Source organism: Sinocyclocheilus grahami, unplaced genomic scaffold (genome assembly GCF_001515645.1).
Source record: "Sinocyclocheilus grahami isolate Dianchi unplaced genomic scaffold, SAMN03320097.WGS_v1.1 scaffold359.1, whole genome shotgun sequence".
Classification (NCBI taxonomy): domain Eukaryota; kingdom Metazoa; phylum Chordata; class Actinopteri; order Cypriniformes; family Cyprinidae; genus Sinocyclocheilus; species Sinocyclocheilus grahami.
In genome coordinates this window covers 913703-927362 of record NW_015505538.1, presented here as the reverse complement: position 1 = coordinate 927362, position 13660 = coordinate 913703, and the positions used below count along the sequence as shown (strand labels likewise).

Genomic DNA, 13660 nt, shown 5'->3' with positions numbered 1-13660 from the left:
ACACACACACACACACACACACACACACACACACACACACACACACACACACACACACACACACACACACACACACACACACACACACACACACACACACACACACACACACACTCACACACACACACACACACACACACACACACACACACACAAACACACACACACACATTCCTGCCTCAGCCCAACAACAACAGCGTTTATCTCAATCGCATGCCCGCAGAGCGCTGAAGTGAACACGCTTTCACAAAGAACAGACTGATCGCACACCTGAGCCTCATGTCATGTGACACTCTGGGCTTCTTAAACGCTTCTTTGTAAGAAATGTTGAAAAAGTGAAACAGCTGTCAGTGTAATTAACGTTCAACACCACGACTGTATCAGACATGAAAATAAAGATAGTGTTTGTATGGTTGCTAGATAGCTGTTAGGGTGTTCTGCGTGGTTGCTAGGTAGTTGCTAGGATGTTTCCTGTAGTTGCTAGGGTGTTTTATATGGTTTCAAGGACGATTCTAGGGTCTTCTGTGTGGCTGTTAGGTATTTTGTAGGGCATTTTGTGTGGTTGCTAGGTAGTTGCTAGGATGTTTCCTGTAGTTGCTAGGGTGTTTTATATGGTTTCAAGGACGATTCTAGGGTCTTCTGTGTGGCTGTTAGGTATTTTGTAGGGCATTTTGTGTGGTTGCTAGGTAGTTGCTAGGATGTTCTATATGGTGGCTAGGTAGTTGCTAGGATGTTTCCTGTAGTTGCTAGGGTGTTCTATAGGGCTGTTAGGTAGTTGCTATGATGTTTTGTGTGTTTGCTAGATAGTTGCTAGGATGTTTCCTGTGGTTGCTAGGGTGTTTTATATGGTTTCAAGGACGATTCTAGGGTCTTCTGTGTGGCTGTTAGGTATTTTGTAGGGCATTTTGTGTGGTTGCTAGGTAGTTGCTAGGATGTTCTATATGGTGGCTAGGTAGTTGCTAGGATGTTTCCTGTGGTTGCTAGGTAGTTGCTAAGGTGTTTTATATGGGTTCAAGGACGATTCTAGGGTCTTTTGTGTGGTCAAGTATTTTGTAAGCTGTTTTGTGTGGTTGCAAGGTAGTTGCTAGGGTGTTCTATAGGGCTGTTAGGTAGTTGCTATGATGTTTTGTGTGGTTGCTAGATAGTTGCTAGGATGTTTCCTGTGGTTGCTAGGGTGTTTTATATGGTTTCAAGGACGATTCTAGGGTCTTCTGTGTGGCTGTTAGGTATTTTGTAGGGTGTTTTGTGTGGTTGCTAGGTAGTTGCTAGGATGTTCTGTATGGTGGCTAGGTAGTTGCTAGGATGTTTCCTGTGGTTGCTAGGTAGTTGCTAAGGTGTTTTATATGGGTTCAAGGACGATTCTAGGGTCTTTTGTGTGGTCAAGTATTTTGTAAGCTGTTTTGTGTGGTTGCAAGGTAGTTGCTAGGGTGTTCTATAGGGCTGTTAGGTAGTTGCTATGATGTTTTGTGTGGTTGCTAGATAGTTGCTAGGATGTTTCCTGTGGTTGCTAGGGTGTTTTATATGGTTTCAAGGACGATTCTAGGGTCTTCTGTGTGGCTGTTAGGTATTTTGTAGGGTGTTTTGTGTGGTTGCTAGGTAGTTGCTAGGATGTTCTGTATGGTGGCTAGGTAGTTGCTAGGATGTTTCCTGTGGTTGCTAGGTAGTTGCTAAGGTGTTTTATATGGGTTCAAGGACGATTCTAGGGTCTTTTGTGTGGTCAAGTATTTTGTAAGCTGTTTTGTGTGGTTGCAAGGTAGTTGCTAGGGTGTTCTATAGGGCTGTTAGGTAGTTGCTATGATGTTTTGTGTGGTTGCTAGATAGTTGCTAGGATGTTTCCTGTGGTTGCTAGGGTGTTTTATATGGTTTCAAGGACGATTCTAGGGTCTTCTGTGTGGCTGTTAGGTATTTTGTAGGGTGTTTTGTGTGGTTGCTAGGTAGTTGCTAGGATGTTCTGTATGGTGGCTAGGTAGTTGCTAGGATGTTTCCTGTGGTTGCTAGGTAGTTGCTAAGGTGTTTTATATGGGTTCAAGGACGATTCTAGGGTCTTTTGTGTGGTCAAGTATTTTGTAAGCTGTTTTGTGTGGTTGCAAGGTAGTTGCTAGGGTGTTCTATAGGGCTGTTAGGTAGTTGCTATGATGTTTTGTGTGGTTGCTAGATAGTTGCTAGGATGTTTCCTGTGGTTGCTAGGGTGTTTTATATGGTTTCAAGGACGATTCTAGGGTCTTCTGTGTGGCTGTTAGGTATTTTGTAGGGTGTTTTGTGTGGTTGCTAGGTAGTTGCTAGGATGTTCTGTATGGTGGCTAGGTAGTTGCTAGGATGTTTCCTGTGGTTGCTAGGTAGTTGCTAAGGTGTTTTATATGGGTTCAAGGACGATTCTAGGGTCTTTTGTGTGGTCAAGTATTTTGTAAGCTGTTTTGTGTGGTTGCAAGGTAGTTGCTAGGGTGTTCTATAGGGCTGTTAGGTAGTTGCTATGATGTTTTGTGTGGTTGCTAGGTAGTTGCTAGGATGTTCTGTATGGTTCCTTGGGTGTTCTGTATGGTAGCTAGGTAGTTGCTAGGGTGTTCTATAGGGCTGTTAGGTAGTTGCTATGATGTTTTGTGTGGTTGCTAGGTAGTTGCTAGGATGTTTCCTGTAGTTGCTAGGGTGTTTTATATGGTTTCAAGGACAATTATTTACAGTTGCTAGGGTGTTTTGTTGTTTGGTTGCTAGGTAGTTGCTAATGTATGCTGTTTGGTTGCTAGGTAGTTCCTACGGTGTCTATATGGTTGCTAGGTAGTTTCTAAGATGTTTGTATGGTTTTTAGAGAGTTGTTAGGGTGTTTGTGTTGTAAGTAGGTAGTTGCTAGGGTCTTCTGTGTGGTTGCTAAGTAGTTGCTAAGGTGTTTTTGTGGTTGCTAGGTAGTTGCCAGGGTATTTTGTACAGTTGTGAGATGGTTTCTAGGGTGTTTTGCATGGTTGCTAGGTAGTTGCTATAGTGCTCTTTGTGGTTGCTAGGTAGTAGCCAGGGTATTTTGTACAGTTGTTAGATAGTTTCTAGGGTGTTTTGCATGCTTGCTAGGTAGTTGCTATAGTGTTCCGTGTGGTTGCTAGGTAGTAGCCAGGGTATTTTGTACAGTTGTGAGATAGTTTCTAGCGTGTTTTGCATGGTTGCTAGGTAGTTGCTATAGTGCTCTTTGTGGTTGCTAGGTAGTAGCCAGGGTATTTTGTACAGTTGTTAGATAGTTTCTAGGGTGTTTCGCATGCTTGCTAGGTAGTTGCTATGGTGTTCCGTGTGGTTGCTAGGTAGTGGCCAGGGTATTTTGTACAGTTGTTAGATAGTTTCTAGGGTGTTTTGCATGCTTGCTAGGTAGTTGCTATAGTGTTCCGTGTGGTTGCTAGGTAGTGGCCAGGGTATTTTGTACAGTTGTTAGATAGTTTCTAGGGTGTTTTGCATGCTTGCAAGGTAGTTGCTATGGTGTTCCGTGTGGTTGCTAGGTAGATGCCAAGGTATTTTGTACAGTTGTTAAGTAATTGCTAGGGTGTTCTGTGTGTCAGGAAACATCACATCATTCATCATGATGTACGGAGGGTGTAAATCGGGTGTGAGGTGCAGCTCACCTGCGGGCTGTGTGCTTCTCTTCGGGTAGGTCTTGCTGCGGGTTCGGCTCACCTGTAGGTCGGGTCGCGGTAGAGTCACAGACTGCTCTCGTCCGATCTGCATTGCAGTCTTTCCACTACAAGCAGAAACAGACATTATGATTTAAGTCCTCCTGCACCACTATTGAATGAATTCTTTCATTACAGGAATACTTCATTCAAAAATGAAAATGCATGTTATTCCGTATGAAATGAATGTATTTTTTTGTTTGCTATTTTGGAGAAGTGTTCCTTTAAAAACAGTGTTTAGCACCTAACATATTTAGTGCTGTCATTTTGCAGTCTGTCAATTATTTGGCCTTTTATTCTTTTGAGTTCGGCTCACATGTTGATGGATGTGATGCAGCCGTTTTATGCTTATTTAATGACTAACCCTGAGAATACAGGACAGTAACATGAGTCACTGCTGTTTAACACACATTCAGCATTATATCACTGTCTGTGACTAATAGCTGTCTGTACACATTAAAGGTAATTTCTCAATATCTTGTGCTTTTATCTGACTATAGATTTATGACATCACCATTCTAAAGTTTAAAGATGGTAAGATTGTTTTGAAATAAGTGTCTTCTGTTCACCAAAGCAGCATTTATTTGATACAGTAAAAATGTGAAATATTTCAACAATTTAAAACAGCTGTTTTCTATTTGAATAGCTGTTAAACTGTAATGTATTTCTGTGATGTGCAGCTGTATTTTCAGCATCATTCCTCCAGTCTTCAGTGTCACATGATCTTCAGAAATCATAAAAATATTTAATTCATTAATATCTTAATGATTCTAAAATAACACATATTTCAATATCTACTAACTAACTGTGAATTAACATGAACTAAAGATGTTGTAAGAATATATTGCTCATTCATGCATTAACACTTTATAGGGACACATTCTCACTATTAACTAGTTGCTTATTAGCATGCCTATCATTAACATATTGGCTGTTTATTATTATTATTATTATTAGTAGTGCATATAAAGCGCATATTCTGCATGACCATATTCTACATCCCCAATCCTACCCAAACAACTACCTTACTAACTATTAATAAACAGCAAATTAGGAGTTATTGAGGCAAAAGTCGTAGTTAATGGTTTGATAATAGTGAGAATTGGACTTTTAAATAAAGCGTGACCATGTTAACAAATGAGCCCTTATTATAAAGTGTCACCAGTAATTCTCTATTCTTAATGGTAAGAGTTTGGAGGTGTGACGTGTCTAAATCTCTCCCATCGCTTGAGTTTCACACGCGGATTAGCAGCAGAAACCTCCAGCCTCCTGCATTCTGAGCGCGTAAAGCTCTTTGGGGATGATTCAATCTGATTAAACAAACACCAGAGACGACTGTGAACGCGTGAGGGGACGCGGGAGGATTGGAACGCAGCCCCCGAAAGCTTCTCCTGAAAATAAAGAGCCTCGGTAAAGCCGCGGGAATCTGAAGGGCCCTTCGGTTTAGGTGAAGGGCCCAGCGTTTCTCTGTGAGGACGTACAGGAGAGCATAATGCAGCGGGTTTGGCTTTCTGTGCTAGGACAAGAAGTTTAGACCGGATTACGATGTTTTTAAAGTGCATGAGGCTGTTCGAACATCACACGACTGTAATCCCTTATAAAAAACTAAAGCAGTTTCAAACTGAGGCTTAAAATGAGTGTTTATTGGTGCTTGAAATGCAATCAGGTCATATTAAATGATATTTTTTATTAAATGACTTTAATAAAAACATTTAGTTAAAATGCTACCACTAAACGCACATGTTTTAAAATAGTATATCATGTTAATTTTATATATGTCGGAAATTAAAATATGACTTATTATGGGTACTGAATGATGCATATTCAAATTATTTGCATATTATAGTTTGTATTAATATTTTGAATTAGTTTTAATTTTATACTTATGCTTTTGTCATGTTTATTAGTTTTTGTTTATTTTAATGTTTACTTTATTTGTTTCAGTTTTAGCTTTTATTAATTTATTTCCAGATTATTCAACTTAAACTAAATGAAAATTAGAATTGTTGCCATGGCAACTAGCTGAAATAAGTTTTCATCTAATATTTATATTTTATTTTATTCAAGCTTTATTTTAATTAACAGGTTACATTTTATTTCACTTAAGTTAACTTACATTAAAAAATATATATATTATGGGCTTTTATTAGTTTTTGAATATTTTAAATATTATTATTTATATTTAATTTATTTCTATTTGAGGTTTATTTCCATTTTTAGTGCTTCAACTTTAAACAAAAATAAGACATGTTAAATTTAACCTGTTCATAGAAATAAAGCTTGAATAAAATAAAATATAAATATTAGATGAATAACTTTTTTCAGTTCGAATTTTCATTTAGTTTAATTTGAAACACTAAAATAACAACTAAAACTGAAATGAAATAAAAAATTAATTAAACCTAATGGCAATATTTAAAATGAACGAAAACTAATTAAAAAAAGCACATTTCAAATGACTAAAAATCGAACTAAAATTAAAATGTACACTGAAATTATAAAAATAAAACCTAATTCAAAATATTAAACTAATATAGTAAATAAATATAACTAGCGGTCAATCGATTAAAAAAAATTAACGAATTAATCGCACATTTTTTAAGTTTTTAAATATACTTTTATATTGCAATAATTTCACATTCAATCTTCAAATTAATGTAGAAACAACATAAAGACAGTAATATTTGTTTAATGGCATCTTTTTTATGACTGAAGGCCAGTATCAATGATACCAATACTACTGATGTCTCTGGTGGCCAACCTAGCTCCGGCCCTGCGTTAATTGCGTATTTTGATATTTTGAACACGTTAAACTTGAAAAATTATTTGCATGCATTAAAGCGCTAATTTTGACAGCACAAATAATATCCTAAATAAATGTTATAGCATGATGTTACCATTTTTTTGGACATGCATTATTCAGTACCCATGAAATTGAAAAATATCTGATTTACTATTTTATTGTTCTTTAAGTAGAGCAGAAAATCTCTGTTGCTGTACCTGAAGAAGGTGTGATGCTCCACGCAGCACTTCCACAGGTTCTTGCAGGCCGTCTTACTGGGAGCGTCGAAGAAGAACGACGTCTCATTACACTGAAAACACACAGGGACGCCGTGTTTAAATGGATATGTGTATAAACTTCATGTTAAATGTTCATCACTGGTGGTGGCCCTCATAACCCGCATGTGCTCTCATTAGTCTGATCTCACTAGGGCAGATGAAGAGGGTCAGAGTCCTAGAACGAGAAGACACTTCACTGCAGCTTAAATTGGGCCCTGGAGGAAACGGTTTATAGACTCAAGAGTCAAGAGTCAATAATGGACTTTCCACTGACTCCTCAAAAAGGATTTTCCACACAGAGCTCATGATGTTATGGAAGCAGTTACAATAAAGTAAAGCAGTCTTATACATGAATTTTGTTGCTTGCTTCGAATGGGAAAAAATCTTGTTGAATACAGTCAAAAATCAAGTTAAGTCAAATGTATTTATATAGCGCTTTTCACAATGCATATCGTTTCAAAGCAGCTGCACACAAAATCACGATGTTAATGTTTATGATATCTTAATATCTTCATGCCGTACAGCCGAAATTAACATTACAGCTAGGCAATGATTTCATGTAAATTAAAGGGATATATGGTATCGAGAGATGACACACAGTTAATTTATTGTGATGTTGTATTAAAAACAAGACTTACATCTCTGCCTATAACCCGCAGCTCAAACTGGGTTTCCTTGAAATGCACTTTAGTCATTCTTGGCCTGAAAGATTTATATTAAAAGTGAATTATTTAACAATGCATGTAAAAACAAATCAAAACAGAGTGTCAAAGTTTTACAATGTATATCATCTATATCATATAAGATCAAATAGTATCATATATCATATCTTGTTCTTTTAAAGAATCATACCATATATCTTGTATCGTGTCATACCATATATCATATACCTCATATCATATCATACCATATATATCATATATGATATGATATATGGTATGATATAATAATGATATGATATATCATAAAATATCATATCAGCTATCTCCTATCATCATTACATATCATATTTCATGTCATATCATATATGATATCATAGCATATTATAAATCTCATCTCATACCATATCATATATCTCATATCATCAACAAGTCAGTTAATTCTCAGGACATAGAGATTCTTTCACCTAGATAAAAAGAAAAAAAAAAGAAAAAACAAAACTAGAGGTATTTCGTATCGCATGGAAGGACAGTACTTCTACTTATATAGAAAAGCTCTAAAACTGCTAGATCTGCTTACTTTTCGTCTCTTTTAGAAGAGAACAAGCACAACCCCAGGCATTTATTCAATACAGTGGCTAAATTAATGAAAAATAAATCATCAACAGATGCAGACACTCCCCAACATCACAGCAGTAATGACTTTATGAACTACTTTACTTCTAAGATCGATACTATTAGAGATAAAATAATAACCATGCAGCCGTCAGCTACAGTATCACATCAGATAGTGCGCTATAGATCCCCTGAGGAACAATTCCACTCATTCTCTACTATAGGACAGGAAGAATTGTATAAACTTGTCAAATCATCAAAACCTACAACATGTACTGTATGTTAGACCCTATTCTATCTAAGCTCCTAAAAGAGGTGCTTCCAGAAGTCATAGATCCTCTTCTAAATGTTATTAATTTGTCAATATCATTAGGAAATGTCCCAAAATCTGTTATTAAGCCTCTCACTAAAAAAAACACATTCCTGTTATCAAGAATTCGATTTCTGCGAGAGATGACGTCATTTTTGATATTAAGAATGAACTTTTATACTAGTGGAAATGTAATTCCTGATATCAAAAATAGCCACTGTTACTAGTAAAATTATTATCCTGTGTAGAATTAATAACCTGTGAATGAATAAAAGTCAAAACGGCTTGCCATAATATCACATCATATATCATATTATACCATATATCATATATATTATTAATTTGTCAATATCATAAGGAAATGTCCCAAAATCTGTTATTAAGCCTCTCACTAAAAAAAACACATTCCTGTTATCAAGAATTCGATTTCTGCGAGAAATTACGTCATTTTTTATATTAAGAATGAACTTTTATACTAGTGGAAATGTAATTCCTGATATCAAAAATAGCCACTGTTACTAGTAAAATTATTATCCTGTGTAGAATTAATAACCTGTGAATGAATAAAAGTCAAAACGGCTTGCCATAATATCACATCATATATCATATTATACCATATATCATATATATATAATGATATGAGAAATTATTATCTCATATCATACATCTCATTTAATATCATACAGTATATCTCATTTCATATCTCATTAAAGGATTTGTTCTTTTAAAGGATCTTTTAAAGTATCATATCATAGCGTATATCATATCATATTTAAAGTATTTGTTCTAAAAATTCAAAAACATCCTGAAACACCATTAATGCGGGTTTTGAATGAAATGCGGGTGAGTAAATACTGACTGAGCTTTCATTTTAGGGGAATTATTCCTTTAATAGGTGAAAAATGTAAATTTAAACATCAACCTACCAGAAATATTTCCCCACTTGCGTTTTATTTTTGTAAACCACGACCCCGACAGGCGTCAGGCCCAGGAAGTACTCAGACTGCTTTTCTCCCTGAAAACACACGTTTATGCATTAAGCGATTTATGAACACAAACACAAGCGATTAATCAGAGCGACAATATTCAGAGAGTACACTGCCAGGATTATTGGAAAGCTGGATTAGGAATCAAGATAGGACAGAGAAGAAATGCAAAGAATTAAATCATTAACAGAAAAGACAAATATTGACATTGCATCCAATCAAACAGAGTAAAAAGAGCTCTGTTGATGTAAAAGGACTGAACTCACAAACACAGGGTGCAGATCCACGCCGTACATTTCCAGTGTTTTGGCAATTGCTAAGTAATTGTTTTCGGCCTCGGCAGGCACCTGACCCCTGAACAGAGAGGACGACACGTCACACAAGACACAACTGAGCAGAGAAACCACCAAAATACACTTCAAAGTCATTCAAAACGATTACAAGCATTTTGGAAGAAGCTCTATAACCTGGATTATGAAAGCTGTGCATTAACCCTATAAATCCTACTGTGTCATATTTGAGACACAAAGGCCTCTAAATGATAAACAATCAAAACTTTGCTGATAAACCTGTTTCGCACACAAACTCCTCCATGCTTCTGTCGTCTGATTGATAGTTTAGAGTTTATTCAGTCAAAGCTCTTGTAGTGTAACTGTAGCTGGAGCTTCTCGTGTCAAATCTTGAGTGATTTTGATCAAGTAAGGGTCAGAATAACTGCAGTAATATCTCCAGATGAACACTTACTGCACTGAAGCAGCTCAGCTTTACTTGATTCTCCATCAATCATGTTTTAGAGTCTGAAATCTGATCCTCAGGATCTTTTGAGGAGCGTTTGTTTCCAGAAGCTTTACTTTCACTGTTCCTCAGCGGAGGAATGATCTTCACAAGCCTCCAGAAGATCTCACATCTTCTGAGGAGCCTTTATTTCTTCAGCTCTCAATCACTGCATTATATGTTTGGAGCATTTCACTCTCATCTCACTGAGACCGATTACTGGAGATATAGAGCCACGACTGATATTTAGATCATTTTATGTGAATATCTGTTGTACTGTTTTAAAGATCTCATTGATTTGCATTACAAGCATCAGAATTTCATCAATTCTTGCCCATATAAATATCAGCGTTTCATATTTTTTGAATATGTTTTTTCCTCCGAGTATGAACTCCATATTCTCAACATTTGTTTTTATATTTTCTGATATATCTTGTCTAAAGGCTTGATAAATCTGTTCCACTTCATTATTTCATATGTCAGGCTTTATAGGGTTAAATGTTCCCTTGCAACAAACAAGGATTTACGTTCAGCAAACATCTGGAATGCCAAAGTAAACAAGAGCAGCATAAACGAAAGAAAGGAAACATTCAAACTGTAATCATTAACAGAAAGATTGAATGTGATTTTCAGTGTTGCTTTAAACTATTTCAGGTTTCAGACTGGATAACAGACTCATTCCCGTGAGGTCAAACCTGAAAGCAGTCGTGCTGAAACAATGTTTATATCATTTACTAACACTAATGCAGGAGTGTGGAGTCAGAGCATGATCTTACACAACAATAAAGATAAGAGAAAAACGTACAGATCCCAGTAGGGAAATTCAAGAAGCAGACCCAAGAAAAAGTGCATAGAATTTTAAAATATATCATTTAAAATATATATATATTTTAAAGTTTATATATATATATATATAATTTCTAAAAATATATTTATAAAACTGTAATTTTATATTCGTATTATATGTCTATGAGACTACTTATACTATATATTTTATTATATTTTCCACTGTATACACTGTGCATAGTGAGCTTATGTGAATTAAGTGGAAATAATTTTAGCCAGAATTTTTTATGAAAAAGTTTTCTTGGGTCGCCTTTCTTGAATTATATACGTATGTATATTCAACAACAAAAAAGGTGGGTTCTATACCCACTGTATATGTATGTATGATTCTTCACTAAACAATGACATGATTGATATAATAATATAAAATACAATTTTGGTACAATTCATAATTATTTTCAAAAAAATGCAATGCATAAATAAATGCGTGCTCTGTCGTGTTGCTGTGGTCACATGTGCATGCATTAAAGACTCCCCTCACAGCGGCGCGGACGGGTCTCTGCTGATTGTAGATGCTGTGTTATAAGTGTAGGGCCCCACCATTTTCAGGCAACCTGGGGTCTCGCTGCATTCATCTCTTTCATTTGGGTCGTGTGCGTGCGGCTGCATATTGCTCTTAGTCGCCGGCGTACAGAAAATATGATGCAGCACAGCCGGTCTGAGCCGCGTCGCAGACGGGACACCCACGATCCTTTTGTTCTGTCTCGCAGAGGGTCGACACACTTTAACTGCGCTTCTCTTTGTCTACGGCTGCGTGCAGAAGGGAACTCTAGCATACTGTGCATGCTGTTTATATAGTATGCAAAACAGTGTGCAAGTCAAACCGTAGTATACTACATTTCTGTCAATGATCTCATTAAGTGGTGCATATATATATATATATATATATAATATACTGAAATAAATTCGTTTATATATTTTAAGAGAGTTACCAACGGGTATGTTTAAGGTTAGGAGTTGGCTAGGACAATAATTAAGTGTATACAATTAAACAACTACATATTTTCTTAAATAAAAATAATAATAACATACAACACCCAGGTACAATGAGTTGCAGTATATATTTTATATATAGAAATAAATTATATTGTTAAATATATACAGTATATATTTAACAATATAATTTATTTCTATATATAAAATATATTCTATAAAAATATATGTATTCTTGCTTTATATATACTATAAATACAAAATCAAAACAAAAGCACGCACATGACTGGAAAATCTCTCAAACAGGGAGCTCGACAAAAAATATTGATAATGAAAACAAAAAATGTTTTTCCATTATAAACTGTAAATATAAATGTATAATAACAAGGACATAATAGACAAATATATAATATATAGTCAATATTATAATATATATATTTATTAGATTAGATTAGATTATTTTCTTATTTTATAAATATATATATATATATATATATATATATGTATTAATTTATATTATAAACAAAACTCTAATAACATAATGACAAATAATATATAGAAATTATATAATACAATATAAACACATTATATATATATACTGTATATATATATATTACACACACACACACACTATATATATATATATAGTGTATATATATCTATATAATACAAATATATTTATAATAATATAATTAAAATATAAAAAATATTATATTATATAATAATATAATACAAATATATTTATAAATAAAAATAAACATTTTTTAAGTAGAATCCATTTTTTTAAATAGTTTAATAGAATAAAATATAATATATAATAAATATACTTGTGTAAATATGCTTATTTTTGCTGTGTTTAATATATCTATCTATGTACAGTGAGTATAGAAAATATACAGACTATATTTGTTTTCTGACATGGTGTATTATCTTTCACTTGAATGTTATATATATATATATATTTATATGTGCGTGACCCTGGAGCACAAAACCAGTCATAAGTGTCTTTTTTTTTTTTTTAATTGGGATGTCTACATCATCTGAAAGCTGAATAAATAAGCTTTCCATTGATGTATGGTTTGTTAGGATCGGACAATATTTGGCTGAGATACAACTATTAGAAAATCTGGAATCTGAGGGTGCAAAAAAATCTAAATATTGAGAAAATCATCTTTAAAGTTGTTCAAATGAAGTTCTTAGCTATGCATATTACTAATCAAAGTTAAGTTTTGATATATTTACGGTAGCAGATTTACAAAATATCTTCACGGAACATGATCTTTACTTAATATTCTAATGATTTCTGGCATAAAAGAGAAATGTATAATTTTGACCCACACAGTGTATTTAAATATCCCCCAGCGACTTAACACTGCTTTTGTGCTCCAGGGTCACACATCTCTCTGTCTCTCTCTATATATATATATGTTTTTTTATTTTTTAAAGAACCCTAACTCTTCTCTTTATCCCCTTGTTTTCCTCACATATTTTTGCGGTCTCGTGTTTCCTGCTCTTCATCCTCATACATGTTTAAGCGCTCCAGCATTCCTGATCAGAGTTTCTCATTTTACTGCTGTCTGTCATTCACACGAACGCTTTAATTCAGTCCAAACCCTCCCGTCTGTCACTCCTCCTCCTCCTGTCTCTCTCAGCGACCTCACGCCAATAAATCAGTCTCTCAATCGCCATCTTTGAAAAAAAAAACTCTACCTGACAATCAGAATTGCATGAGGGATTAAAGCTTGCTTTGAGGGAACTGTTGTTGCCTTTTCACACAAAGACACGCATTAATAATGTGATTTATCTTGCAGTGTTTCTGTGAGACTCGAGATT

At 34.9% G+C, this 13660-nt stretch overlaps 1 protein-coding gene across 1 annotated transcript in view; it reads right to left on the bottom strand.

The window, feature by feature from the left end:
• epb41l4a (erythrocyte membrane protein band 4.1 like 4A) overlaps positions 1–13660 on the bottom strand; it is a 59510-nt gene that overhangs the window by 13600 nt on the left and 32250 nt on the right. Inside the window, exons 7-12 of the mRNA XM_016229860.1 lie at positions 9541–9628; positions 9215–9303; positions 7343–7406; positions 6645–6736; positions 3514–3712; positions 271–344 (exon numbers count right to left, since the gene is read on the bottom strand). Of these exons, the coding sequence (XP_016085346.1) occupies positions 271–344; positions 3514–3712; positions 6645–6736; positions 7343–7406; positions 9215–9303; positions 9541–9628 (606 nt within the window). The remainder of the gene's footprint in view (positions 1–270; positions 345–3513; positions 3713–6644; positions 6737–7342; positions 7407–9214; positions 9304–9540; positions 9629–13660) is intronic.